Source organism: Squalius cephalus (genome assembly GCF_949319135.1).
Source record: "Squalius cephalus genome assembly, chromosome: 1".
Classification (NCBI taxonomy): Eukaryota; Metazoa; Chordata; class Actinopteri; order Cypriniformes; family Leuciscidae; genus Squalius; species Squalius cephalus.
The window spans coordinates 31,966,639-31,993,423 of NC_137122.1; the positions used below are offsets into that span (position 1 = coordinate 31,966,639).

Below are 26,785 nucleotides of genomic sequence, written 5' to 3' on the forward strand. Positions count from 1 at the left end.
GTATTCTCATAATGTTGTGATATATGACAGTCCTAATCACAGTTATTAATGTCTTGCATTGCTGTCTGAGCTGCATGCGCTGAAACTACATGATCACCGGTAAACTAAAGTGCTTTTTTTTACCACGTTAATTCACTTAAAGGGATACTTCACCGATTAGCATTAAGCTTTGGATCAGTAGAAACCCGGTAGTATTTTCAAATGACCGTGCTTCCCTCCCTCATGTCCCCCTGAGACGAGAGATTTCTGTGTTGTGTGTCTGGAAACAACCCTCCTTGCGTCATCAGAGGCTTTTTTGTCCAGAGGCGAGAGACTACAGCCAGTAGTAGGAGCTCGTTCCACATGTTTTCAACCTGCCCATAGGGGGATCTCACGATAAAACGCCGTCTTTTCAGTTTTAAGTCAACTAGTAGCCTAGTTGTATCATTTCTTCTGATACTGCCCTCTGTAACCGGTAGGCATGGCTTGGGAGTGGCCTCGTAGGGCAGAGAAGCAAGTGCATTCTGGGAGTTGTTGTCTTTCATCCACATGAACCAAAAATACATTTTCTGGCTTTTCTCATTCTAGAAGGCACCAATAAGTTCACATTTCTATTACATAAATGACCCAATTTAAATACACATTCATCTTTCCAGCGGTGAAATATCCCTTTAACCAAATGCATCCTATATAAGAAATCGTGTATACACAAAATAAACATTACAACTTACAATTGCACAAAAGGCTGTGAATGCACAAGCGAACTTGACTGCTAGTCATGAAGGTACAAAGAATACACAACATTCTTTTACAGTTACAGTGTTCTCATAATTGTAAGTAGCCTATATGACAGACTTGCGCTGCACATGTCACACTTTACTGTATTTTCCTTTTTGGAGTGATTCCAATCGTATTTCAAGCTATTTAATACAATACTGGCCTATAGAGCTGGTAAGTCCCGCCCATCCGTAAAACCCCACTAGACCTCTAGATTGAAAAACCGTCAATGCAAGGGAATGTGAGAATAATTATTTTCTGGTCCCGTTTGAATTGTGCCATGAATGCGAACATATGTTGTCTGTGAATTTTTTTTATATAATTTTTCATGTTACGAGTTTGACAGTATATTGTACGATTCTTTGGCTAGCAGTTGTGGAAAAGACATAATGAGAAAGACTACATGTCGCCTATGTGACGTCACCCCATAACACATTTTCCCTCCACTTGTCAAATCACGGTGCTAATGCTGCGATAATCTATGGAGACAGATCGAGATGCGGTTGTGTTTTGTACCCAAATGTCACCATTCAAACCAAATGGGCTGTTCTTTCTTCAGATTCCCGTCTGAAAGCAGCGAAGAGTTGTAGTCCACAAAGTGCTCTCACACAAAGTCTAACCGTATCAAACTTCTACCCGTTAAATTGTAGCATTCTTCACACGAAAAATTATATTAAAAATTCACAGACAACATATGTTCACATTCATGGCAAAATTCAAACGGGACCAGAAAATAATTATTTTCTCACATTCACTTGCATTGACGATTTTTCAACCTAGAGGTCCAGTGGGGTTAGCGGAAGGGGCGGGACTTACCAGCTCTATAGTGGTAATTTCATGTCTTTTTTTTATTTTTAAATAAAAGTGTTTGCTTGCCAAGCGTTCGTTTTCCTACATCTTAGCTTTTAGTTTGGGGATAATCTTTGAAAGGTGAATAATGATTTTGGTCATCATATAAAAAATTTAATTCAAATTGAATAATAGAGCTTAAATTGAATTTAGAGCTTAGAAGTTTTGGAAAAAGTGTGAAGCTCTTGAAAGTCCTTAAAGTGCTTGAATTTCATTCTCAAAAAAAAAAAAAAAAAGTTTGAAGCCTGAGATGAATGATGTAAAAACATTCGAATTACTGCCACAATACCATAGTTACAGTTAGTGTTATTACATTAAATCTATGGTGAATGTTGGTGACTTGTAGTTTGAAAAGCAATCTGTGTAATTTGTTAATTCATGGCACAATGTTTCTCCTGGTTTCCACGTCAGCGCTATTTGATCTGATATCTGTGGTGTATAACAGAATTTGAATGCTCCTCACTAGATCTCGCTGAGATGTTAATACTCAAACACTTTATCACTGGATCTCCCAGCGCTGCGTAGTAATGGTGTCGCGTGATCGAGATCGGCCCACGAGTAAACCTGTTTGCTGCGAGATAAGAGGTTTGCGCTGCACAGCTCAAACAAGTAGCGTGCTTTTGTTCTGCTTTCCTTTTGTTTGCCATTTGATGTTTCTTATATGCAACAAAATGTGCAGCTCTTATCAGTTGGGCAACACCAGTGGTGGTGACACCAGACCAATGCAACCTTTAACAAAATTTAGTCGCACCGGCAGGAAAAATGGTCGCAGTTTAGAGCACTGATCTGCCAAAATGCATAAATGTGACAATTTCAGAAGAGAAGGATTATAGCTCAAGAGTCATATTTACTACTTCTACAAAGCTGATCAGAGTCTGTTAAGTCAAAAAAATAAATAAAATGGGCAATTATGTAAGTGACTGTTTATGAATTGTTCTTTAAAAAGGTAATTCTGTGAGGAAATGTGGTCTGAAAATTTACAGAGAGGTTTGGAAAATTTGAGTCTGGAAAAGTATGGAATTTTGAAATGGAAAATGTGCAGGAACCCTGAAGCTATAGAGAACAGGCGTTAACCAGGTAATATTTTAAGAGCATTTAAACAGTGTTACACTTATTCATGCTGCAGTTTTCGCATGACAAGATGGTGTCCTCAACTGTGTGGCATGTTATTCTTCTTTGTCGGCGCAAGATAATTAGTTTTTCTGAGAATTTGATTGTCTGCATGTTGCCTCCACCCAGCTGAAACTTTAATTTTGAAAATGTTTAAGGTTAATTAGATGATGAAACTCTTGATTAGCTGTTTGCTATCATTAATAGAAGGCAAGTCCTTTTGTTAAAGGATTTTGTCTTCAATAATAAGACAGATCTGGTAGGGCACATGCTGTCTTTATGAACAATTTGTCTTAAGACATTTTTGTATGTAATTATAATTGTATGATGTAAGGATGCTTCAGGTTTTTACAGCTGACAAACTTGTTTTGTGTAGTCTGATACCAATCCTTATTTGTTTTTGTTTGTTTGTTATTCTCAGAAGCTCCGTCATAACATGTTTTTGTAAGCTCTCTGCTTACAGACACTTATTTAAAATAAAAATTAAATATATATATATATATATATATATATATATTAGGGGTGTAACGGTTCACAAAATTCACGGTTCGGTTCGATACTATACACTTGTGTCACGGTTCGGTATTCGGTATTGGTTCGGTACGTTTTTGATACAGCAAAAAGAAAGAAATGCCAGAGAAATTTCCTTGATTTAATTTTTTTTTATTCTTTTTTTTATTAAAACTAACATCATAAAGTATGATTTTTTTTTTTTTTACTTTGAGCAATTATAGAGCTATAATAGACTCTTCTTATGAGCATATAAAACAAAAAAGCTCCTTGGAAAAAATGAAATGTAATATTGTAGTAGTTATAAACAAAGGTTTATTTTAGTTCAGATTAACATTTGAGGGCAGCAATTGTATTCATATTGTCAAAATAAAACCGCCGTAATGTTACTTGAAGGCATTATGCCTACTATTCCTGCCAAACTTCCATGGTTGCAGTTAGTGTTACTACAGTAAATCCATGGTGAATGTTGCAGATCTGTGGACACTGGATAGTTCATTCATGGCACAATGTTTCTTCCTGGTTTCCACGCAAAGTTTGATCCGTTAATAACGGAGAAATGTGAGTGTTTCTCACTAGATCTCGCGGCGATGTTATTACTTCTGTGGCGAATTCAAATGATTTCTTTACTGGATCTCTTAGCGCTGTGTAGTAACAGTGTCGCTTGATCACGATCGGCTCGCGCTGCTTTGGTCCAAACTGATAAACAGTCCTTCAACCACACAATAACGAGCAGTTTCGTTCTGCTTGCATTACGTTTGCCATTTGATTTTGGGAAATGTTGTGGTCGCGCCGGCGTCTCTTACATTATGAGCGCGCTTGCCACGAGCAACACGCCTACATTTGAAATAACGAAATTTTGGTCAGCAGGAAAAATGGTCCAACGAACCGTTCGGTTTGAAAATGCGTACCGAAAACCAAACCGAATGCCTCGTACCGAACGGTTCAATACGAATACGCGTATCGTTCGTTACACCCCTAATATATCTATATTTTCATATTTGATAATCAGTAGCAGTGAGACTGGCCTTCATTCATAAAAAGATGCCATTTAAACAAGGATGTTAACTACACTGTCTTTGTTGTTTCTACATTAATTTGGAGATTAACGGTGAAATTATTACATTTATAAAATATAGAAAACGTAAGTGTTTTTAATATCGATTATTCACAGAACAACATACACGTATCAATTGGAAATAAATAATTTGAAAATGAATTAAAAAATCTCTAAATAAAACTGACTGACTTTAGATGGCAACTTCTTGATTCTGTAATCGTATTACAGTATTTTTCACAAATAAAGAAATTGTCTTAAAAAAAAGAATACAAAGTAAACACTGTAACCAACCGGGCACTCAGTTGGCTAATCTGGCTAATAAGGTTTGTGTGGACTGGGAATCCTTCAAATAAAGACAAGGTAACACTTTACATACAGCACAATGAAAATGACAAGAATATGTCACAGTGGGCAACTGAATATAGTACAGCATAGTTTGAAATCAAGGGCATTAAAGTTTGTCGATTGTACATCTCCAGTAAAACTGACTCTCCTGTCCGCATTCAATTCACACAGACTCACACATTCATGCAGGCTACAAATGCTCACTTGTTCAGAATATCTGACAGCTCTTATTCGACTAAGTCTACAAGGTTTGTGAAATGAAATGTTAATTCCATATTTAAAGATTTGTTTAAATGAAATGCATGTTCTACTTGTTGAATGCTGACGGTAAATGAGAAAGTATTATAGTGTTTGCCTGTCTGTTACTAATAATATATATACGAAAAGGTGTTTTAGCATTTGCTTTTATAGTTAGAACTGTTAAACAAAGAAAGTAACTATCTATCATGTCTAGACTATTAGACAAAACTGTTAAACAGATCATAACTAATGAAGACTGAGAATGGGAGCGCTGGCGTTCTCAGCCTCGTCAAAATAAAAGTCCCGCTTCCAACACATCGGCCAAACAGAAAAGTAAAATATGGCAAATATCGGCTGATTTTAAGTTTAAAATTTTTTTTTTTAACAGGCCTAAAAGGAACAAATAAGCCCACGCAAAATATCCATATTAGCATACATGGGCCTATGAGGAAATAATTACATTGATAACTCATTGGTGTAACACTTGATGTGGGAGCTTTCTGTATTTTATTATTCATTGTGTTCATGATAGACAGTAACTTTTTCATTGTTGTCATTTAATAATTTATGAATTACTTTTATTATACTTACCCAATTGTATTTAATGTCTAAAGATTGTAAATTGAATGTACATTCCTTGCCTTTTCGTTTGGTTGATGTTGATGGTATATTATTACCTCTGTTATTTGTTGCCCCTGGAAGGTGATGCTGAATTCTTAAAGCAGGCTGGTGTCTATTGCATTATTGAAATGTGATCTTACTGGTCAAGTTGAGAAACCAACAATCAAGCCATAGAAAGTGATTATCCACCGATTACAATCAGCTGAGCATCCCTCATATGCCGTTATGTCTGATACTTGGAAATGAATGAATGGAATGTGTTTCACTGAAATGACCAGTATTGTTTTCTTCATCACGTGTTTAACAGGAATCTCCTCTGTCCCATTTCTCATCAACAGACACGCGTCATGGAGGGAGCCAGTCAATCCGTACTACGTGAACACCGGCTATGCGCTGGCTCCTGCCACCAGTGCCAATGACAGCGAGCAGCAGAGCATGTCCAGTGATGCAGACACTCTCTCCCTGACCGACAGCAGTGTGTACGTACACATCTATAGACACACAGATACACACAGATCCATTCTCACCACCGCAAGTTGGCGGAACGTTCCGTCCGAGAGCTTAGAGCGATTCAATTTCACCACGTCGTCCCGAGTCAATTTAGCAGGATTTTCCTCCTCCAAGAAACTTGCCGCCAGCTCTGCAGAAGCCCAGATATTTCGGCCGTCGGACGGAAGATGCGCAGACAAAGCTCGATGTAACGTCATTGGCAGCTGTTAGTGGAGGCTGGTCTCAGAGCAGTGTCTCGTGCATGCAGAATCAGTGCCATTTTCCCCCAGCTCTGCTCTGGGAACAGAAACAAATCTGCTCTCCTCTGAGGAGGACCATCTGCTCATTATCCACACCAATGAAAGCTTCTAAATGTCATTACTTATGCTAATTATAGAGCTTCAAATTGGGAGGTATGAGGCGCTGCAGGCTGTAATTTGAAGGCATTGACTTGTTTTCCTTCAAATTAACTTTCCCTGAAAACAAAGGAAATGGCCTTCACGCCGTACCCTACACAAGCAGGTTACAGAAGGGAACAGGAAATGAAATATTGAAAACAAGCAAGGCCTGAAAATAAGAGCTCATAAAAGAATAAGCTGTGCTTTGGCCTTAGGTGTAATCAAATTTGTCTCATTTCATGGCTACCAAAATATTTTTGGTTTCATTAAATGCCTGACACAAGAGGACGTGGTCTGCTGGAGAAAATATTGCGATATGAAATGATTTTCCCTCCATTTACATGGAAGTGGTAATCAATGTAAAGCTATAAGTTAAGTTTAAGTATAAACCGATCGACTCTAGATTTATGCCCCTTACCCTGATTTCTCCCGGCATGTAAAACACATTAACCCGCGGTCTTTGGGCTCATTAGAAATTCGCTTACGTGATAGGCTATTTGACAGGAAAGCGTCCTTACTGTGAGTTTACGTGCATCCAGACAGAGAGCACTGGTAGGAGGACAAAGACATCATCAGTACGTACAAAAATGGGAGGAAATAATCTTCACTTTTTAATGTTTTATTTAACATCACAACAGACATGCAGCTCTCACCTGTGGTTAGAAGCATAGTTTCTGGTTAGTATGACACGTTAATTTAAACCGATCATGTTCTTAGTAAAACAAGCAAGCTAACATGCTGTGTATTCTGAATCTTTCATTCTATTTATACACTCCTGGCCAAAAAAATATGGGCCACGCCAAAAATGGAAAAATATTTGGTGGTCTTGTAATGGTCTTGATGATTTTAATCACAATTCACTGGTCAGGAAATTAGCACAAGTTGCACAAATACTGTAGATAAAGTATCTTGTGAGACCAAATATCCACAATATGGTTCAAATCTGGACTCTGACCAGGTCAAAGCATGAGCCAGATAGACTTGTTTTCAAGCCACTTCTTCAATTTAGGCCGGAGCATTTTCTTGATGAAAAATAACATCTGATCATTCCTCTTTAGATCACAACTTTTCATTTGTGGGAAACAAGCCATTCTGCAATAATATTCTCCTGTACCCCAAAGCTTTAAATTACTTTTGACAGTGAAGTATCTCACCAATACTAGCAGCTAAAAAGGCTCTCACACAATGACACTCTTTCTCCATGCTTCACTGTGCTAGAGATGCATTTATTATTATATTTCTCTCCAGATTTTCAAAGACACCGCTCTGGAACGTCACAATGCAACGTGTGCTTCATTCTGCCAAAACTTAATTCTGTCTTTGATGTTTTTCTGAGACAGCAACGGCTTTTAAAATAGTGCATTTGCTTAAATTGTTACTAATTTCCTGACCAATAATCTGTGGTTAAGACTTAAAAGCTTAGTGTTTAGCCATTTTGGGCTTGGCCCATTTTTTTTGCCCAGGAGTGTATATACAAATAAAAATTTTACATCTTTTATTTTGTCAAAAAATTTAAAGTGTTGGAAAGTGCTTGACGTCATCAACAACAGTTCTAACCAACGTGGCTCCAACGAGGATATGCGAAAAAGTTACTGTGGTTTTGGGAAACAGTTGTGACTGGCTAGTTAGTTTCTCCAATGATGCATCGTACTATGGTAGTTAAGCAGCGAGTTACATTGTTGTTTGGGAAACGCACCCCAGGTCATCGAATCCACATGACCAACTTGCAAAATCTGCATGGAAAAATCTTTCACCTGAAATTCCCATTCATGTGGAAAAAACTAGATTTTGCCCTGAAAAAATTAACCGGACAATGGTAAATGTGACCATACATTCAGACTGTCGTTTAGCAGAATCTTTCATTTTCGTTCTGGTTGTTCGTTTCGGGAGGGCAGCAACAGGGAGTGTGCCGAGTTCAGAGATGGTTGTTATACAAATGTTATACAAAAAAAACACATTAAAGGCACATCAGGGCAAAAACATGTGTCTGAAGTGGGCTAGATTAGAGGCCATTATCAGCTGTTTGCCAGGCAGAGATGCAGGGGGGTCCGCAGCAGGACCCGGGGGGATTAAAGACTCCCTGTGCATGTGTCAATGAAGGACCCCAAACATGCTCTGCTCTGAAGCGGTTGCTGCCACTGCCCCAGGGATTCAGTTAGATGGGAGGAGGAGGAGGAGGACGCTTTCGCATATCCAGTCCCACAACAAAAACGTAAACACCTGCAATCACTTTAGCTTTGCAGTCTGAGGTCTGTTCTCACACAAGGACTGTCTTGTATGCACATATTTGTTGTTACGAATCAACAGCACCATTTTGTTCCCTGTAAAACTGACATTTCTTTATAAGTAACACATGCTAGTGAGGTAACATTTTGTATTTAGCAAGCACAGTTACTCACCATCACAAAATACACAATGATGAAGCTTCCACCAAATGCCAGCTTTGCAAACTGACATATTATGGAAATTAGACAAACGATACTACGGTTGTTCAAAAATGAACAATGTCGTTGCTTACCCACCCTCATGTGATTCCAAACCTGTATGACTTTCTGTGTTATGGTCTGTGAGTCTGATGTCACGCCTCCAAAAGGGCAAAAAAAGTGCCTTAGAAGCACCATCCAAAAGTTCATAAGGCTTCTGAAGTCATATTTTCTAAAGCGCTTTAAACAGACTCTGAAATATTCACTGAAATTTAGACTTATACAGCCACGGTCTCCATTTAACTGAATGGAAAAGAGCAGCTTAGACGATTGTTATTTTAATATTTATATACATTTTATATTTTCATTTTTAGTCATTTGTCATTTTTATGAGTTTTTGCGATAGCACTTTACAATAAGATTCCAATAGTTTACATTACTTAACAGTAAAAATGCTTCTAAACTAAGCATTTATCATCAGTCACTGTTATTTTCAGCATTTAATAATACATTATTAAGATTAAAAGTTATATATTAATATTTTTTAATGCGCCTGTCTGAGCTAACATGAAGTAACAGTGAAGAGTTGTTTTTAACTATCATTAACAAATATAAGTAAATACTGACATATATATTGCTCATTGTTGTTTTTTTTTTGTATATTAGTTTTGTTATATATATATATATATATATATATATATAAGTTTATATATTAGTTTACATATTATATATATACTTTTTTTTTTTTTTTTTTTTTTGCTTTTATATTTGTTTTAGTCATTTAAGTACTTCATCTTAAACCTGAAGGAAAAATGTTGCCTTGGCTGCTAACTGAAACAAGTTCGTTTTTCTAATATTTATATTTTATTTTAGCTTTATTTCAATTACCGAAAACGATTTGTAATAGTTTTAGGCTTAACTATAACAACACTGGCTTAGGCATTCTGCTAAACATGTCCTTTTGATTTCCACGGACGAAAGAAAGTCATACAGGTGAGTAAATTGACATCTGTTTTAGTTTTGTTTTCTTGAGATTATTTCTTTACTCCACCATCCACCATTGGACCATCAAAATGTGTTATGTAGAAGACAATGATTTCATATATGGTGTTTTTGCATATTGACACCTATTTAGTATTAAAATCCTGTTATGTTTTTTCCCTACAGAGATGGGGTCCCACCTTATAGGTATCGTAAACCGCATCGACGCGAGATACACGAAAGTGCCAAAGTTAATGGGCGAGTGCCACTACCTCATATTCCTGTAAGTATGCTTTGGATTTCCAGAACACCTTGTTGACTTTACAACACTTTGTGTGTGTGTGTGCTCTCTACCTTTTTATTCCATCTCCTCTCTCTCTCTCTCTCTCTCTCTCTCTCTCTCTCTCTCTCTCTCTCTCTCTCTCTCTCTCTCTCTCTCTCTCTCTCTCTCTCTCTCTCTCTCTCTCTCTCTCTCTCTCTCTCTCTCTCTCTCTCTCTCTCTCTCTTTCACCCCCACTCCTTCTTTTTATTTTCTTCTCTGTGCCTTGTCTCCGTCCATCATCTTCTGGTCTTTCCCTGTCATTCTTACTCTCTCTTTTCTTCCCCCTGCCTTGTCTCTCCCATCGCCCCTAAAATGAATGTGCATTCTTAAGATGCACAGCGGTGGCTGGGGAGCTTTGATCATGTGCCGGCGAATAGCTGATGGAGAGTGAGAGAGCGCGAGTGTGCTGTCTAAAGCGTTCCTGATGCTCTCGTCAGCTCTGCCTGCTCTGCCCCAGCAGATGTGAAGCCGCCTCCTCTGATGGCTCGGCTTTCCCACTGTACCGGCTCCAGCATAATTGGAGCCTCTGAGATAGAGCCCAATTTAACAGAGCAAACATACACTTCCCCTCACTGGGGCCTTTCACTCATCCTATAGAGACTGAAAGCTGTGGAGGCAGCGAAGACACTTCAGCTCGTACGTGCATGACGTACGGGAAGCTCTTGACTAATTTTTCTGCATGTGCACCAATATCTGATTATCAAAACCACAATTTGCAGGTGTACAAACTTTCCTAAAGAGATAGTTCATCTGAAAATGTGAGTTCTGTCACTATTTATTCACCCTCATGTCGTTCCAAACCTGTATGACTGACTTGCTTTATTTAATTGAACAAAATGAAGTTTAGAAGGATATTCATGTGACTCAATAACAGTAGTATTTGCATAATTACAGTGGGTTTGCTCCTCTGCCATTGACCCTCTCTGTGAGAAATGCTGCCAGTGTAGATCCGGCAACAAGCGGAGTGATACAAATTGTGTGTGATATTAGTAGAATAAAGGCTCTCAGCCAATCAGATTCGAGAACCGGAACTAAAAGTATATTTTAGAGATGCACCCGAAGCGAATACTATGTTTGGAAAGGAAATGACGCATTCTACAGAGCCCTTAAAGGGACATGGTGATATAATATTTCAATGCTTTTGCTTTCTCTCCCAATTACATAGTTGGGTAATTTTATTGTATATTACTTGCGGGCATCAGTGAGCCGCTATTAATATGCAGGGTATTGGAATTGCTTTTGAATGCATGTTTTTTTTTGTTTTGTTTTTTGCGATCACACGTACTCTGTGTATAGGGAGTGGCGGTAGTGACCTCACATTTTACAAGATAAGATATTTGTCATTGATGCTTAATAAGTTACCAAGTCCTCCACCTTTGTCCTGTCAGTCATCTCGCCTTACTGTCTTCACATGAAATCTGATGTACTGTAATGTAACCGACCGCTGCAACCCTAGCAATGTCCCTTTAGGGGCTCCGTAGAATGCACTACTCATTTTCCGTGCCTTTTCGAATTCAGATTTAGGCTTCGGGGACATCCCTTATCCAATGATGGTACAACAATAGTAGTGTTTATTCAAATCACACACATGAGATTTAAAAGGGAATAATGACAAATTTTGGCCTGTTCCTCAATTAAGATTCAAAGAGCGAGCAAGCGACTTGACTAACATCTGCGTTTTTTTGTTCAAAGAAATAAAGAACATTTATATGGATTTAGAACAACGTTATGTAAGTAAATGATAGAATTTTCATTTTTAGCTGAACTGTTGACCATTAATTCCTATTGCTACATTGCATTCACATATGTTTATGGTTCTAAACCTTTAACACTATCTCGCTTAGATTTCTCTTTTCCCTTTTGGTTGCATTCTCCCATTCTGTCTCTAAGTTTAAAAGGCTCTCTTATATTCTGTAAGCGTGGTCTGCGGCAGGGAAGCAGTGTTAGTAACCAAAACGCCTTGTCAAGACTTGACAGATTCTGCAGTTCCACTGGGCATGTAACCGTGTGGGCTGCGGAGGAGACTGATGAATCTTAAGCAAACAGAAGGCCAGAACAAAGAAAGCTGGAACAGACTTTAGATCAGATTTGGCCCTGTAATCAAAATTTTAACGGCTCCTGTAAGGGTTTTATTGGACCTTGTCCAGGCACTGCCTGCAACTATATTTCTTCATGTGTCTGTCCTCCTCCCCCGTCTCTCTTTTTCTCCTTCCAGACTTCTGGAATAATACATTTCCTGGATGTCTGTTGTTTGGAGTTTCATTGGTTTTAGGAGAGAAAATGGTACAATAAAGATCTATATGCAGCTTTCCCCTGTGCAACATGATCTGCTCAGATGAAGAGTGATTATCTGAAAGACAGCTCTTCTTTGTTACAAGTTTTGGGTTCATGTTGCAAGTGCAAGATATGAAGGTGGATTGATTTTTGGTGCATTTAACCGTTTCTCATTTCCAGTTGTATGTTTTCTGAATGCTTCCTCTGCCCCGTTCTTTACCATGGGCTTTCAAATAGGGCATCATTCTGTTAGGGCACGGATCATTGTGCTGTCACAGTCGACACTAGAGGCGGAAAGAGTGCTTGAGTGTAGTTTACTTAATACTTGGTTTTATTTTCAGTTTGAAAGTTCCCCAAATTATCCGACGACATGTATAGACTATGAGAAATGTACATTACCTTTCAAAGTAAACTTAACTTTAAAAGTTTGGAGTCAGTAATATTATTAATAATAAAAAATAATGTGATTGTATTTATATTAATACTTTAGGCAAGAATTCATTAAATTCAGGCTCCAAGCCTTTTACTCACCAGTTGCCCGCTAACCTTTTTGAATGAATTTTGGCGATCGTCAAATCACACCAGTTATGATGTAATTCTATGAATTATAGTCTCACGCGCTGCATGTTTCAGAGTAAAGCCAAATCACAGCACTGTGTTCATTTTCATTCACAGTTTCGACTCGCATTAAACGCGACTCTGCAAGTGCTGTGTGTTTGAGTCGCTTATAATTTGCATTTGGGAACGAATTTGCCAATCATCTTCCCATCTTCTAAACCATCTTCCTTATTTTTTGTCTTTAGCTGATCACATGCCTGCAACCGTTTAACCTATTTGGTGGATCTGTTTTCGAGCAAAGTAATAGCAACGATATTGTATTATCTGCTATCTTTTGTTTGTCCTTTTAAGCTGTCGTTTTTACAGTGAAACTGTAGTGTGTGTGGACAGAATCAGTGCATTAATTCTCATTAGCACATTATCCAAAAATGTGTTTATTTGTCTGTCTAGCCTGGATGAATGTTCTCCTGCTTTCAATATTGTATTTTACACTGTTGTGTTATTGTTTAATCAGCAGCCGTAGTTTCGTTTTAAAGGGCATAGCATTAAATGTGAATGGTGACCTTGAGTATTGACCCGCATTGTCTTCCCATCAGCGCACTAACCGGATACCAAAGGATATTCACGTCGAGCCGGAGAAGTTTGCGGCGGAGCTGATCAGCAGGCTGGAGGGGGTGCTGAGGGAACGCGAGGCGCAAGAAAAACTGGAGGAGCGGCTCAAGAGGGTTCGACTGGTGAGTAGTGCATCCAAACATGCCAGGGAATCGTCACGTCTCCACTGCACTTCGAGCTTTAGCAGATGGATCAAACACTGAGGCCTGTGCCTCCTCTCATCACGAGTGAACCAGGCGGATGTGTTATAAAGACTCCGTCTTATCAAGGGGACTCCGCTCATTTCTTTCGTCTTTTTTTTTTCAGTGTCAGGTGATTCACTTGCCGAGATTGAGCTGCTTGCTAGTCTGCCTCAGTGTAATGACTTTGTTTGAAGTCAGTCGGGGCGTGAAGAAATGCTTGCGCGCACCGCAAATGGGAATCTTTTTCCCGACTCAAAGCCAGGTGTTAAGTCTCAAGGCAGATTATTTATGTAGTTTGGCCTCCTGTAAGAGGAACTTCCGTCACAGAACAGTGACTTTGAGTTAAGAGCCGAAGGAGGAATGTCATTTGTCTCTTAATTGATATTCTCACCGGTGCCTCAGCTTTCAGCAAACTTGTTTCAAGTTTTCTTTACCTATCAGCTGAGTGACTGTCTTCTATATACAGCACTTGTGCTCTTTGGTCCACTGAGCAGGAAGGACTCTGACAGTTAAACATGCTTTTGCCAGCTACTGAGCCTTGACAAGTCTGCATAACACCCCAGAAAGATGATTTCAGGGTTTTCTGGTCGTTTTCAGATGGTTCAGTTTTTAGAGGTTGAATCAGCGCAATGGGAATTGGATGGTTTGTGCATTGCGGTTGGATTTGTGTTGTCTCCCACCTTTTTTTTTTTTGGCATGATCTGTCAAAGATCATCCAGAGCGCTGACCTGCACAGCTGTTCAGTAAAAATAAAATGATGCTCAGGCCAAGTCCTCAGAATTCCTTCTCTCTTTGGACTTCGCTACCTGGAGAGAGAATCAAAGCATTGCTGAGGCTTTGGTTTTATTGACTTTCTCCATTATGAAAATGAGAAGACAACCAAATGAAAAGGCACGTTTGAAGGAGAAGGAAATTTGCTGGAAGTAAAATGTACTTGTGGTGTTAACATAGTTTTAAATAATACACAAGCTACCATTCAAAACTCACCATTTTTGCTCACCAAGGCTGCATTTATTTAAACAAAAATACAGTAAGAACTGTAATATTGTGAGAAATTCTGTAATAACTTTTCTATTTAGAAATATTTTTTTTTCAACATTATAAATGTTGAAATCATTTATGCAACTTAATGTTTTTTTTTTTGTGGAAAGGTAATACAATTATATTTTTCCAGGATCCTTAGATGAATAGAAATGTCAAAGGAACAGCATTTGTATGAAAAATAAATCTTTTGTAACAATTATAAATGACTTTACTGTCAATTTTGTTCAATTTAATGCATCCTTGATAAATAGAATTATTATAATTTAAAAATTAATTTAATTTAGCAATAATAATTCAACTCGTACAATTCAACAGTCAAGTGAAATGTGTATGACGTCAATTTGTGAAATATTGTAATGTGGACTGATAAATTATAATCTATTCATATAAAATTAGTTTTAATTAGTAACTAGCAGAAAAGATACTCCGTGAAGAAAACTATGCATAGTTTAACCCACATTAACAAAGTGCAATGATGGTAACACTGCAATACAACTAACAAAATGTGATAACTTTAAATTATTATTAAATTAGTATTGCTTTAAAACAAAAATATTCATTTTATGGGGAAAAACAGTCAGAAACAACCTTAAGCTACAACATGTTGGATACTATGCAGATTAAAGATATTATATCCAGTAATTAGCCTGTAACACTGCAGAGTTTGTATGGTGGAAACACGATTAGTTTAATCAGATTTAGGACTGTTTTCATAGACAAAACTACACATTTCATTGTCTAAAAGTAACAATACAGAATGTGACTAAAATATGTAATTTAGTCTCCAGACTATGATTGAAACTAAATTTGTCAAACAGGATTCAGGGTTGTTTGCCAGTAAAATCTAAATCAGAGAGAATGGCAGAACAAATAAGCAAGTAAAATATTAAGTGTTATTAAATTTAAGAAAACTGACATATCAGATCATTTATAATTTGATGAAGAGAGGTCTGTGTTTGTCCAGAAATATTATCATGATTAAAATGAATATTAAAGTCATGTTTTGAGTAATAAGAGAATTCTCTCATGGCTCTGTTTCAGGTCATTGTGCGTTTTTGAATGTGACCATGACAAATGCCAATTAATATACGCTTGAAAGGGCGACATCTGCTGGTTCAAACATGTTACTGCACAGTGATTCTTCAGCCTACTTATTTTCTGTAATCAACTTGCTCACCTGGCTGATTTCCTTGTCTTTTATATATAAATACACACACACACACACACACACACACACATATATATATATATTTATATGTATGTGTGTATATGTGTAACATTTTTTTATTTTTTTTATACACATCCATTATACTAAACGTCTGAGATTTTGAAAAAGTGTCTTGTCATCATTGAATAATCTCTGTGTCATGCAGGAAGAAGAAGGTGACGATGCAGACGTCTCCACCGCTCCCTCCCTGGCCAATCACAGGTTTCCTCCCGCGGTCCACATGCAGCATTATGGCGGTCGCTACTCTGAAACGAGCTACAACGGGCTGCAGCTACGGGATGCACACGAGGAAAACCCCGAGAGCATCCTGGATGAACATGTGCAGCGTGTCATGAAAACCCCCGGCTGTCAGTCTCCAGGCACGGGCCGTCACTCTCCAAAGTCCCGCTCCCCAGACGGGCTGCCGGCGGGCAAGAATCCCGGGCTTATAATGCCACTGTCTGGTGGCCAAGGCAAGCACCAGGCTCGGCTGGGCCCGAAGGCTGATGCGGCGCACATGCACCATCACAAACACGTTTACCACACACACTATGCCGCGGGGGGGAAGCCCAAAGAACAGGTGGAGGTGGAACCCTCGAAGGTGCACGGGGGCTTAGCCTGGAACGCGGAGCAACACCACTATGGATCCAAGTCACGCAACTATGCAGATGGAATGAGCGTCGGTCCCAACGGCATGGACCCCATGGGTTACGGGTATGTGTCTCAGTGGCTTTGTTATATATACATATACACTAGGGGTGTAAATCGGACAGTTCATCACGATAAGATATCGATTCTCTCAGCCAGTGATACGATATTTGCCGATACCTCAAAGAATTCTGCGACATGATTACGATTCGATTCGATTCAGGGCTATATCGATTAGGGCTGTCAAACGATTAATCGCGATTAATCGCATCCAAAATAAAAGTTTGTTTTTACATAATATATGTGTGTGTATGGTGTATAATTATTTTCTATATATAAATACACACACATGCATCTATATATTTAAGAAATATTTGCATGTATATACTGTGTATAATATATATTTATATTATATATAATTTATATTATATATAAATATTTTATATATAAATAACACATTTTTCTTAAATATATATGCATGTGTGTGTATCTATATATAGAAAATAATTATACTCCATACACACACACATATTATGTAAACACAAACTTTTATTTTGGATGCGATTAATCGTTTGACAGCCCTAATATCGATCGATTAATCGATATTTAGATATTATGTTCACACAACCAGTTACGTTTTTATTAACTCACAAATGCAACCAAAATATATGACATGAACGTTTAATTAAACTCTTTGAAAATTGCACACCCTCTCCCAATTGGGACATTTACAACAGAAGAGGTCATTTACTCCATTCTTGTTCATTTTCATAAGTCATGTTTTTTATTATTATTGTGCATTCCAAGTAATATCAATCAAACTGCAGCTGGGTTGTTTTGATTAATAATAATAATAATAATAATAACTTTTACAAAATTAAAGTTAATTGAAAGTATGCTTTAATATGTTAAGTTTATTTTATTTTTTTAGCAGAGCAGATACATTCACATTTCATCTTTCTGAGTCAAACAAAACCAAGTAATTGCTATGATAAATAATACAACACTCGGTTAATCTTCGTAACGTTAATCTCCTCAGCTGATATGGACGCCTGACAAACTTTGTTGTTGTGATTAAGGTACACGCAATACAGTGAGCTTTTCCCTCACCACTAAATGTGCTGCTTTAGTAAGGTTCCGTGAAAATGTTTCAGCTTTTATTTTCCTTTTACGCCCTGAAGAAGATATCACGGGTTCATCAAGTTCATCGAAATTATCCATCCTCGATCACTTTTAGTCAGCTTTGACAAAACTCCTCTTAGCCAGCGCGTCTTTTCAAAGTGACATCTGACCTGAATACTGTCGCTAAAACGGACTTATCGTGTTGTGTTCACCAACAAGGGTGCGACTGCTTGTTTGTTTCTGCTGTAAAACATGAACTCGCGATGCCTTGACAGCGGACAATACTGGCTTTTGTGAAAAAACTTGTTTAGAGTTCAGTCAGTCTTGTCAGGCGTCTATTTCAGATGAGGAGATTAACGTTATAAAGACACACCGGCAGACAGTATGGTTGGTGAGTAAACGAAAATGTGCGCTTTGGCGGAAGGATGTTACGTGAGAATGTGGAGAGTGTCAAAATAAAGGTGTATATCGATATTTTACGTGTGGAATCGATGCATCGCATCGTTAGACGTTATATCGTTGCATCGATCCATATCGATGTATCGTTACACCCCTAATATACACTAAAGTTTGGTGTTGGTTAAGACTTTTTTAATGTTTCTACACTCACTTCTGCTAACCAAGGCTGCATTTACTTGATGATAAATCAAAAACAGTAAAATTGTAAGGTAACCTTACAATAAGGTTAATTAAGGTAACATTAGTTACTGAATTAACTAACTAACAATGAGCAATACATTTTCTCATACATTTACCCCCACCCCCAAACTTTTGAACTATGGTGTATATTGGAAGCATTAAGTGAAGCCGTTTATCTTCAGTGATTTTGATGTTCTTGTGTCTCACTGTAGCAGTAAAGGCAGCACTCTGTCAAAGCGGCCGGTCAGAAAAGGGGAAGATGGTCGAAACTATGAGATGCGAGAGCCCTTGCCCCTGGATGATATGGAGAGGAACCAGAAGATACTGCAGTGGATGATGGAGGGTGAGAAGGAAGCTGGACGCTATAAGAGGAGCCCTTACGGGTGAGAGCCTTTCTTAGTGTATATAATCTAGAGACATTATTCAATAATGATGTCTGACCAGCTATTCAATTAGTTGGTAGAAATTATGCAAAATTAAAAAAAGCACTGTTTTTCAAAAGGAATCATGTAAAAGCTCTTTTGGTCTTGCATATTCCTTAGCAGCATCTCCGGCTCCAAGAAAGCTCCGAGTCACGAGGTGTCGAGGCCCAGTTCGGTGGAGCGGCCGGGGGCTGTGCACCCTTGGGTGACCGCTCAGCTCCGCAACAGTGTGCAGCCCTCCCATCCCTTCATCCAGGACCCAACCATGCCCCCCAACCCAGCCCCCAACCCCCTCACACAGCTGGAAGAGGCACGCAGGCGGCTTGAGGAAGAGAGGAGGAAGTCTGGAACGCTGCAGGCCAAGCAGAGGTGAGCGGACGCGTCCACAGAAGGTCATAATTCATAGAAGAAACACAGTGGCCGGATTTGTTATTGCTTGAAAATAATCACGTTATTTGCCTTTGGGTCAATGACGCTCAGTTTTTGACCTGGATCATTTATTCAAAATCAAAAGCACTTACTAAAACTTTGAGTTTTTTAATTTCTGAACTTAAATACATTTTTTGGGGGAAGCATAATATCAAAGATGTCAGGGTGAAACTTTCCTAATATCATAATGTATGGAAATAAACATCTTAAAATAATGAGGTTCTTGAAAAGAAAGTCTTAAGTAGTTTATGATCTTTGTTATTATTAGTAGTAGTAATGATGGTAGAATCATTATTAATAATAATAATAATAATAATAATAATAATTTATTCAGTTTTTAATTTTGAATTGTTTTGGATTTGTTAAAATATTTGAAGAAAAACTACTGCCAAATCAAACTAGTTAGACCAATATTCTGAAACAATCGGAAAAACAAAACCGGAAATGATGTCATAGTAAGGGCCCCTTTAGACCCTCATGACTGTGTCAAGGCCAACAAGTCAAATAACTTGACCTTTTTATGACAAGGCAAGGTTCGCCCATTCCGGTCATGTGGTGTGACTCCTCAAATACTTTCTACCTTTGTAAAGTTTTATTGAAAATGACTAAGCAAGACGTGCATGTATTTGAGGTGTAAGGAAAATGTTAGTTTATACTTGCTGGTTCCACCACTTGACATTTTTAAGGTCAGTAAATCAACTCTTTTGTTGAAAATGCTATTAACGTTTTTAAAATCCACATGAAACCAGAGACTGTTTTTAAGCATTTTGCATATGCAATTTAAACTTGAAAATTGTTCTTTCTGTTGGACGTTTGTCAGTGACCCATCTATTACCCATAATGCACAATGCAAGGCTGCCTCCTCTTCCCCGCCCTGTTCCGGCACACACTGTGGCTGGCTGAGGTGCATGCGTGTAATGAGGCGACGTGAGCCTGCAAACGCAGCCGGTGTGTCTAACTCGGGGTTGTTCCTCAGGTATGTGATGGAGGTGATCCAGAGGGGTCGCACCGCTGTCAGGCCCGCTCTGTTTCCCACGCTCAGTGTGGTGCCCGCCGTCTCCGACACGGAGCTCTCCGAGTCAGAGTATGTTCCCGGTACTTCTTCATAGAGCGTAGCCCTTCCTTTCACCATCCCATGCTACCGATACATGCACTTGCATGTGTTTGTCAGGGCTGTACCTTCATGTAGTTCACTAACGCTTCTGTGTGTAGCGCTTTCAAGAGTATAATATAGACTGACCAGTCTTAGCACGTAGTTCCTCACAGATTTGGTTGGTTCCAGTGTATTAACCACTGATCGGCTGGAGGAGAGCTAATGCAGACATGCGGTGACATCAAAGCTTTGGTGTGGATGAGATGAAAGCGCCACAACAGTGCAAATGTTTTTTTTTCTTCTTCTTCTTCTGAGGAACATTTGTCAGACATCTGGAATTCATTTTACTTGGCAACAGTAAACCGAGTCTCTGCTGACCACCAGCACTCGTGTCCACTTCAAACCCAGTAGAGCACGAACAAGGGCTTTCAGATACGGCCTTCAGGACATTCTCATTTTGTTGCTAAAACGCACCATTTTATCCCATCTTATTATGGAATAAATGCTTTGGTTTGTTTTTCAAGTGCCTTTCGGTTCATTTGCAGGCATAAGAATATGAAGAAGCAGCCCTGTGAGAACATCACCGTGGCCTATTACTTCTGCGGAGAGCCCATCCCGTACAGGACGTCCGTCAAAGGGAGGATCGTCACTCTGGGACAGTTCAAGGAGCTGCTTACCAAGAAAGGGAGCTACAGGTAAACCTTCTACACTTTTTGTTCTTAGCATCAGTAGGTTTTTGAGGACCATCTGTAGTGTTTAGTTTAGATGATCAAGGGATGGTTCACCCAGAAATGAAGATTCTGTCTCATGTCGTTCCAAACTAACTTTCTTCTGTGAAATACAAAAAGAGAAATTCTTAACGCTGTGCGGGTCGCTCCTGGACTCAAGCTTTCAAAAAGGATGCAATATCAGTATAAAAGTATCATAGAATGGTTTCATACCACTTTCACATCAGTCTTTTTAAAGAAAGAAAGAAATGAATACGTTTATTCAGCAAGGATGCACCAAAAGTGACATTAAAGACATTTCTAATATAACAAAAGATTTCTTTCAAATAAATGCTGTTCTTTTGAACTTTCTATTCGTCAAATCCTGAAAAAAACAAATGTATCACTGTTTCTACAACAATGTTAACCAGCACAACTGTTTTAACATTGATAATAATAATAATAATCAGAAATGTTTCCTGAGCATCAAATCATCAAATTAGAATGATTTCTGAAGGATCACGTGACACTGAAGCTTAGAGTAATGATGCTGAAAATTCAGCTTTATCTTCACAGAAATAAATTGAATTTTAGAATTAGAGGTCGACTGATATGGGATTTTTCAGGCCGATCTTTTGAAATCCGGGTCGGCCGATGGCCGATAAATGCTGCCGATTTATTTTGGCCGATTATGTGCTTGTTTTTAACCTCTATTTGAAAGATAAAATGTAACACAAATAATTACTTAAGATAGACAAGATTTCTCAACAAAAACATTTATTGAACACTTGACCAATCTGCACTTGTACAAAAGACAAAAAGACCTTGAGATATGTTTGGTAATTGTACCTGAATGAATTGAAAATGAATTTGCTACATTTCAGATTAATATATTTGTTTTCCTTAATTTTAATTAACAGTAACTTAAACACTTTGCAGTTTGAATGATGTCCTGTATAAACAAAATGACGGAGTATGTTTTTATGTTTCCACTGTTCGATCGCATCCGCACCTCACACACACGCATACAAATATAAGTAAACACTTTGCGACTTTAAACCATAGACTGTAAAAAAATACACACAACTTTTCGATCGCGCCTGCGCCCCCCTCTCTCTCTCTCTCTCTCTCTCTCTCTCTCTCTCTCTCTCTCTCTCTCTCTCTCTCTCTCGCTCTCTCGCTCTCTCGCTCTCGCTCTCTCGCTCTCTCTCGCTCTCTCTCGCGCTCTCTCTCGCTCTCTCTCTCTCTCTCTCTCCATATTCCAGCATTGCTATCTTTACATCGCAGCCTGCTTCAGAGCTAAGGCGGAGCTACAGATTAGGTGTCCCTGAAGAACCCGCGTATCTAACAGTAGTTCCGCATTACATTCATTAATTTGCACACAAGTTTTATTTATTTTTATACCATGTATTCTCCATGTAAATTTATACACCGAACCGTGACGCCCGTACCGTTTCGTTTCAATACAAATACATGTACCGTTCCACCCCTAGTCTACAGTGAGTCACATATTTCACTGTTTGGCCAGCATTACCGCATTGCATTTTAACCGTGTTTAATCCAGCTACTAGCTAACGGTATGCTAAAGTTAGCTGCTGACTAGCTTCACGTGCAGCGAAGCGATGTTTCTGTTATTCTAACGTCCGTTTTCAGAGCATCCAAGAGAAGCACAGGCATAACAGTAGCACCAAAATGAAGCACAGAAATCCACATTGATATTCAGTCCGGTAGATAACGGTCGTTAAGGCACCAGTGCCGTATTAGCACCGGGTCTGTCTGTAGCTACCCAACCCTTGCAACGACGACGCTAGCAAAGCAAAGCCAGTCCTTCACTAGCCTATAGTGCGTTGGTCTCTTTTTTTATTACTTATTTCTCTGCATTGAGTGACAACCCTCTCAAATATAAGACACACAAACAGAACAAATAAAAGTCTCAGATTCACTGTCTGTAATTGCAAAATTCTTGCTTTCTTATTGTGACATGATAGCAACCCTTCTGCTGTGCTAATGCAACCTCAACTACTCTATCAATATCCAAAGTAGCCGAACGTCATGTCGCCTATCCATATTTTTTCTCGCAGTTGGCAGTAACATATCAAAAGTTTTTAATTAAATATAAAGGAGTTTTCTCCAAGGAACTTAGCTCCTTCCTTAGGCACTGGATGAGGTCTGCTCACTCTGCTGGAGAATGACTCTAGGCGCAGCGTGCGTCGAACACGTGTTCCACAACAACAACACTAGGCTGCCCACAGATGCGCCCGCCTAATAATCGGCTTGATATACTTGGATATTGGCCGATGCCGATTATGTTAAAAATGCCAAAAATCGGCCGATTAATCGTCCGACCGATTAATTGGTCGACCTCTATTTAGAATATATTCAAATAGAAAACGGTTATGAGGATGTGTAAATAATGACAGATAACAAACTGTTTCTTTAAACTTATTTCCAGTATCAAATGGCTATTTACAGTAGTGGCCAAAAGTGATGTCCAGCCTAGGAAAATTGAGATTTTCACCCTTTATTCAAATTTTATTTGAGTTAATTCTTTAATTTGTGATAAATTGTGCGGACATCATTTTTGGACAGGCTCCTGGCTGTCATACAAAGAAATTATGAACACCCGCAAAAACAAGAGAGAACCAATAACATATTAACTGATTATGTTGCAGTCAGAGTATGCTTTGTTTTACCATGCAATTTTTCTGTATAGTAACATAAAACCTGTAACAGTAGTTTGCTAAATCATTTTGTCAGATAAATACTTTAACCAAGTTTTGTTCTTCTCCTTATATTTGAAAAATATGAAATTTTCCTAATTTTTATGGTTTAATCGAACTTGTAGGGTCATAAACGAATATCTCCTCCGGATATCACCTTTGGCTGTATAATACTATTTAATTATACAGTGTTTTGATTTTATACTTTTGTCAATTAAACAGAATTATTTGACTGACATAGATGAAATTAAACCATCACGATCCCTCTCCCTCACCACACCACAGGTATTATTTCAAGAAAGTGAGCGACGAGTTCGACTGCGGAGTGGTGTTCGAGGAGGTACGCGAAGACGACGCCATCCTGCCCATCTTCGAGGAGAAGATCATCGGGAAAGTCGAGAAGATCGACTGAGACGGGAAGAGAGGGAATCGGGTCTGCAGAGGAGCGAGCAGGTGCTGAGATTGGTACAGCGAACGTGGACGTGCGGGAGAGCGAGAGGTGCAGAAACAGGGAAGGTTGCTGTGGAAAGTACACTATTTACTCCGAGGCTTCTACCTCTGCACAAACGGCTTTTAAAGTCGAGTCAAACAGCTGCTCAGTGCTCAAGATCACTGCATTGTGCACAGAGAGCCCTTGGACTCACAGAGACGAAAGCGCGAGGCAGCGTTCTCTCACTTTTGCTATATTTCTAACTCTGAAAAATGTAATGTAGCAATGTAAAGTTAGCCTAGAAAAAAAGTACTATGAGAATATGTTTACTAAAGCTGCATATTTTTGATATGACGTATCAGAAGGAACATATCCTTTCTAATTTAACAACTCTTGTAATTTTATATGTACTGGTACCAGATATGTACAGACTGTCTGTTTAAAAGGAAAAAGAGAAAGTTTTATATCTATTTAAATATTTAAAAAAAATAAAAAATAAAAAAAAAAGAGAGAAATCATGTTAACCCATATCAAAGCCTGACCCCGAAACGGTGGTAGATTTCACGAAGCTGCGGTTACGGAAGCTGTTCGAGGAGAGGAAATCATAACCCACGCTTTACCAAGTGCTTTTAACTCATAAAACCGGTTTGTAATCAGTCCACATCGGAGAGGGAGGAGTCAGCCGGCGCTGCACTTTTCACTGCATTATGCATTGATGTCAAAGGGGAATCGCTTCGAGCGAAGCTCCTATACGACGATGCCTTCACATTGCTCCGTGTCTTTCGGTGATGTCATGACATGCATAATGCATAATCCCTCCCCTCTTCACGCACACCATGATACGAGGGCAAAGGATGAATGTCCCGACATTACAAAACAAATATCTTGAGATTTTTGAGTGGAACAACTATAGGTCTGTAGTTTATATCCAAAATCTGTAAGGTTGCTTTCCAGGTGCTCGCGTGTGTAAGACCCACAGCGGCACTGACGCCTGTTTATGAGCAGGAGAATGTGAGACTTGTGGAAGAGGACACGACGTTCCGGTCGTCCTGGGGTCCATCGTCTACCGAGTGCCATTGGACAATATAATGATCATGTTTACACTTACCTTAATGTATTACAGAACAAGAAACGAATCAAGAATTGTAGCCTTTTCAGTTTAACACGGCTAAACGTGGTGCCTGGCGAGAATGGTTTTAAAAAAAAAAAAGTAGTTTTAGCCTAACGTGGTCTGCCTCGTTGAGATCATGAAACACCAAAGAGAACAATCTATCACAGGAGCCGGTTAAAATCCGTTTGTGTTGTTTCAGCAACAAAAATGAAGCTCCTCTATAGAGTTTTCAGGCTGCGTGTTGTAACGAAACACTGAGAAGTGTTGTAACCGCTAGGGAAGGCCTGGCGAGACCGAGCCAGACGTGGTGCTGTAACGTTAGAATGTTTGTGTTGTTCTGGCGTCCCATCTTAATGCTAGTTTTAAAATTTAAAATTCCCGGTGTAGTTTGATTTAAGTTGCCATTGTCGTCAATGTTTTTTTTTTTTTTTCAGTGATTGTGTTTTTTCGACCTTCATTCAATTGGAATTATTTTGGTCCTCCATCAACTTGAACAATATGGGTACTTGATGCAAAATATGGAACATTTCTCATGTTTGTTTTGACTCATTTTAATTACGGTGTAATTATCAACTGGGATGTAAAGAGTTAACTACTGTGAATAGCCTGGATGTGAGCTCTTCTCACTGAATGATGGATGACTTGTACATAGACATCACAGAGTGCCTTTCTGACCATTCTCATCTCTGATCCACTGTCTGCTCTCCTCACTCCATGTATCCAGTACCAGGGACTTGCATTATGTTTTTAAGTTTCTTAAGAACTTTTTTGTTTTGTTAGATTCCTATGCGAAGAGCATCAACACACTTAAAGTCTTTGTAAATATGTACATTTTTTTTTTTAATGCGTCTTCAACTACAACCAGCAACCCAATTTGGATATTTAGTGCCCTGGTTCTGCTTAAGTGTGCCGAGTTGTACAGTTATCATTTTATGGTACTTTGGACAATAAAGATATGTAATAAAAGAAACGTGTAGTTCTCTTGTTACTTTTTGTATGAATCTATTTATAAATTATATTTGTGTTTGTAGTTATTTGGGTTGTTTTCTCAATGCTTTTGACTTTTTCTCCAATAATTTGAAGTTTATTAAGACTTACTAATTTTTTTTTAACAAAGACTAAACAGACGATGGCGCTCTTGTTTCCTAGCAACAGTGTCATGAGCTTTGCCAATATCTCATGCAGCTGCCGATGGCTGAGGTGCCACATAAACGATGAATTATGACAGATCATATAAAAGAAGCTATTAAAAACATCTTAAATCTGCAATACAGAATTTCCTTTTGATAAAAATTAACATCAATTATTGTAGTCAATTAACACCGACTCAACACCAGTGCGCTTATAATTATAATGATTTATAATTTGAGCAGTCGGGTCGGATTTTGCGGGAAATGTCAGATTTTCAGAAAAGAAAACGCCATGCGATGCGTGTCAGTTCTGACAGCTTATATAGCCACAACTAACTAATGAGAATCATTAA

The 26,785-nt window shown here is 38.6% G+C and overlaps 1 protein-coding gene across 10 annotated transcripts in view; it reads left to right on the plus strand.

Annotated features, from left to right (window-relative positions):
* The window catches only part of axin1 (axin 1), a 50,706-nt gene extending 25,088 nt beyond the window's left edge, over positions 1 to 25,618 (plus strand). For 5 of the 10 annotated variants that reach the window (XM_079883316.1, XM_079883313.1, XM_079883314.1 and 2 more), the window contains 9 exons: positions 5,830 to 5,970; positions 9,969 to 10,065; positions 13,533 to 13,670; positions 16,148 to 16,695; positions 18,603 to 18,773; positions 18,933 to 19,181; positions 20,218 to 20,325; positions 20,880 to 21,029; positions 24,047 to 25,618. In XM_079883316.1, the coding sequence (XP_079739442.1) occupies positions 5,830 to 5,970; positions 9,969 to 10,065; positions 13,533 to 13,670; positions 16,148 to 16,695; positions 18,603 to 18,773; positions 18,933 to 19,181; positions 20,218 to 20,325; positions 20,880 to 21,029; positions 24,047 to 24,173 (1,729 nt within the window). In that variant the 3' untranslated portion in view covers positions 24,174 to 25,618. The remainder of the gene's footprint in view (positions 1 to 5,829; positions 5,971 to 9,968; positions 10,066 to 13,532; positions 13,671 to 16,147; positions 16,696 to 18,602; positions 18,774 to 18,932; positions 19,182 to 20,217; positions 20,326 to 20,879; positions 21,030 to 24,046) is intronic. The other 5 variants (XM_079883320.1, XM_079883319.1, XM_079883318.1 and 2 more) reach the window with 4 other exon arrangements.
* Positions 25,619 to 26,785: the final 1,167 nt, after the last annotated feature.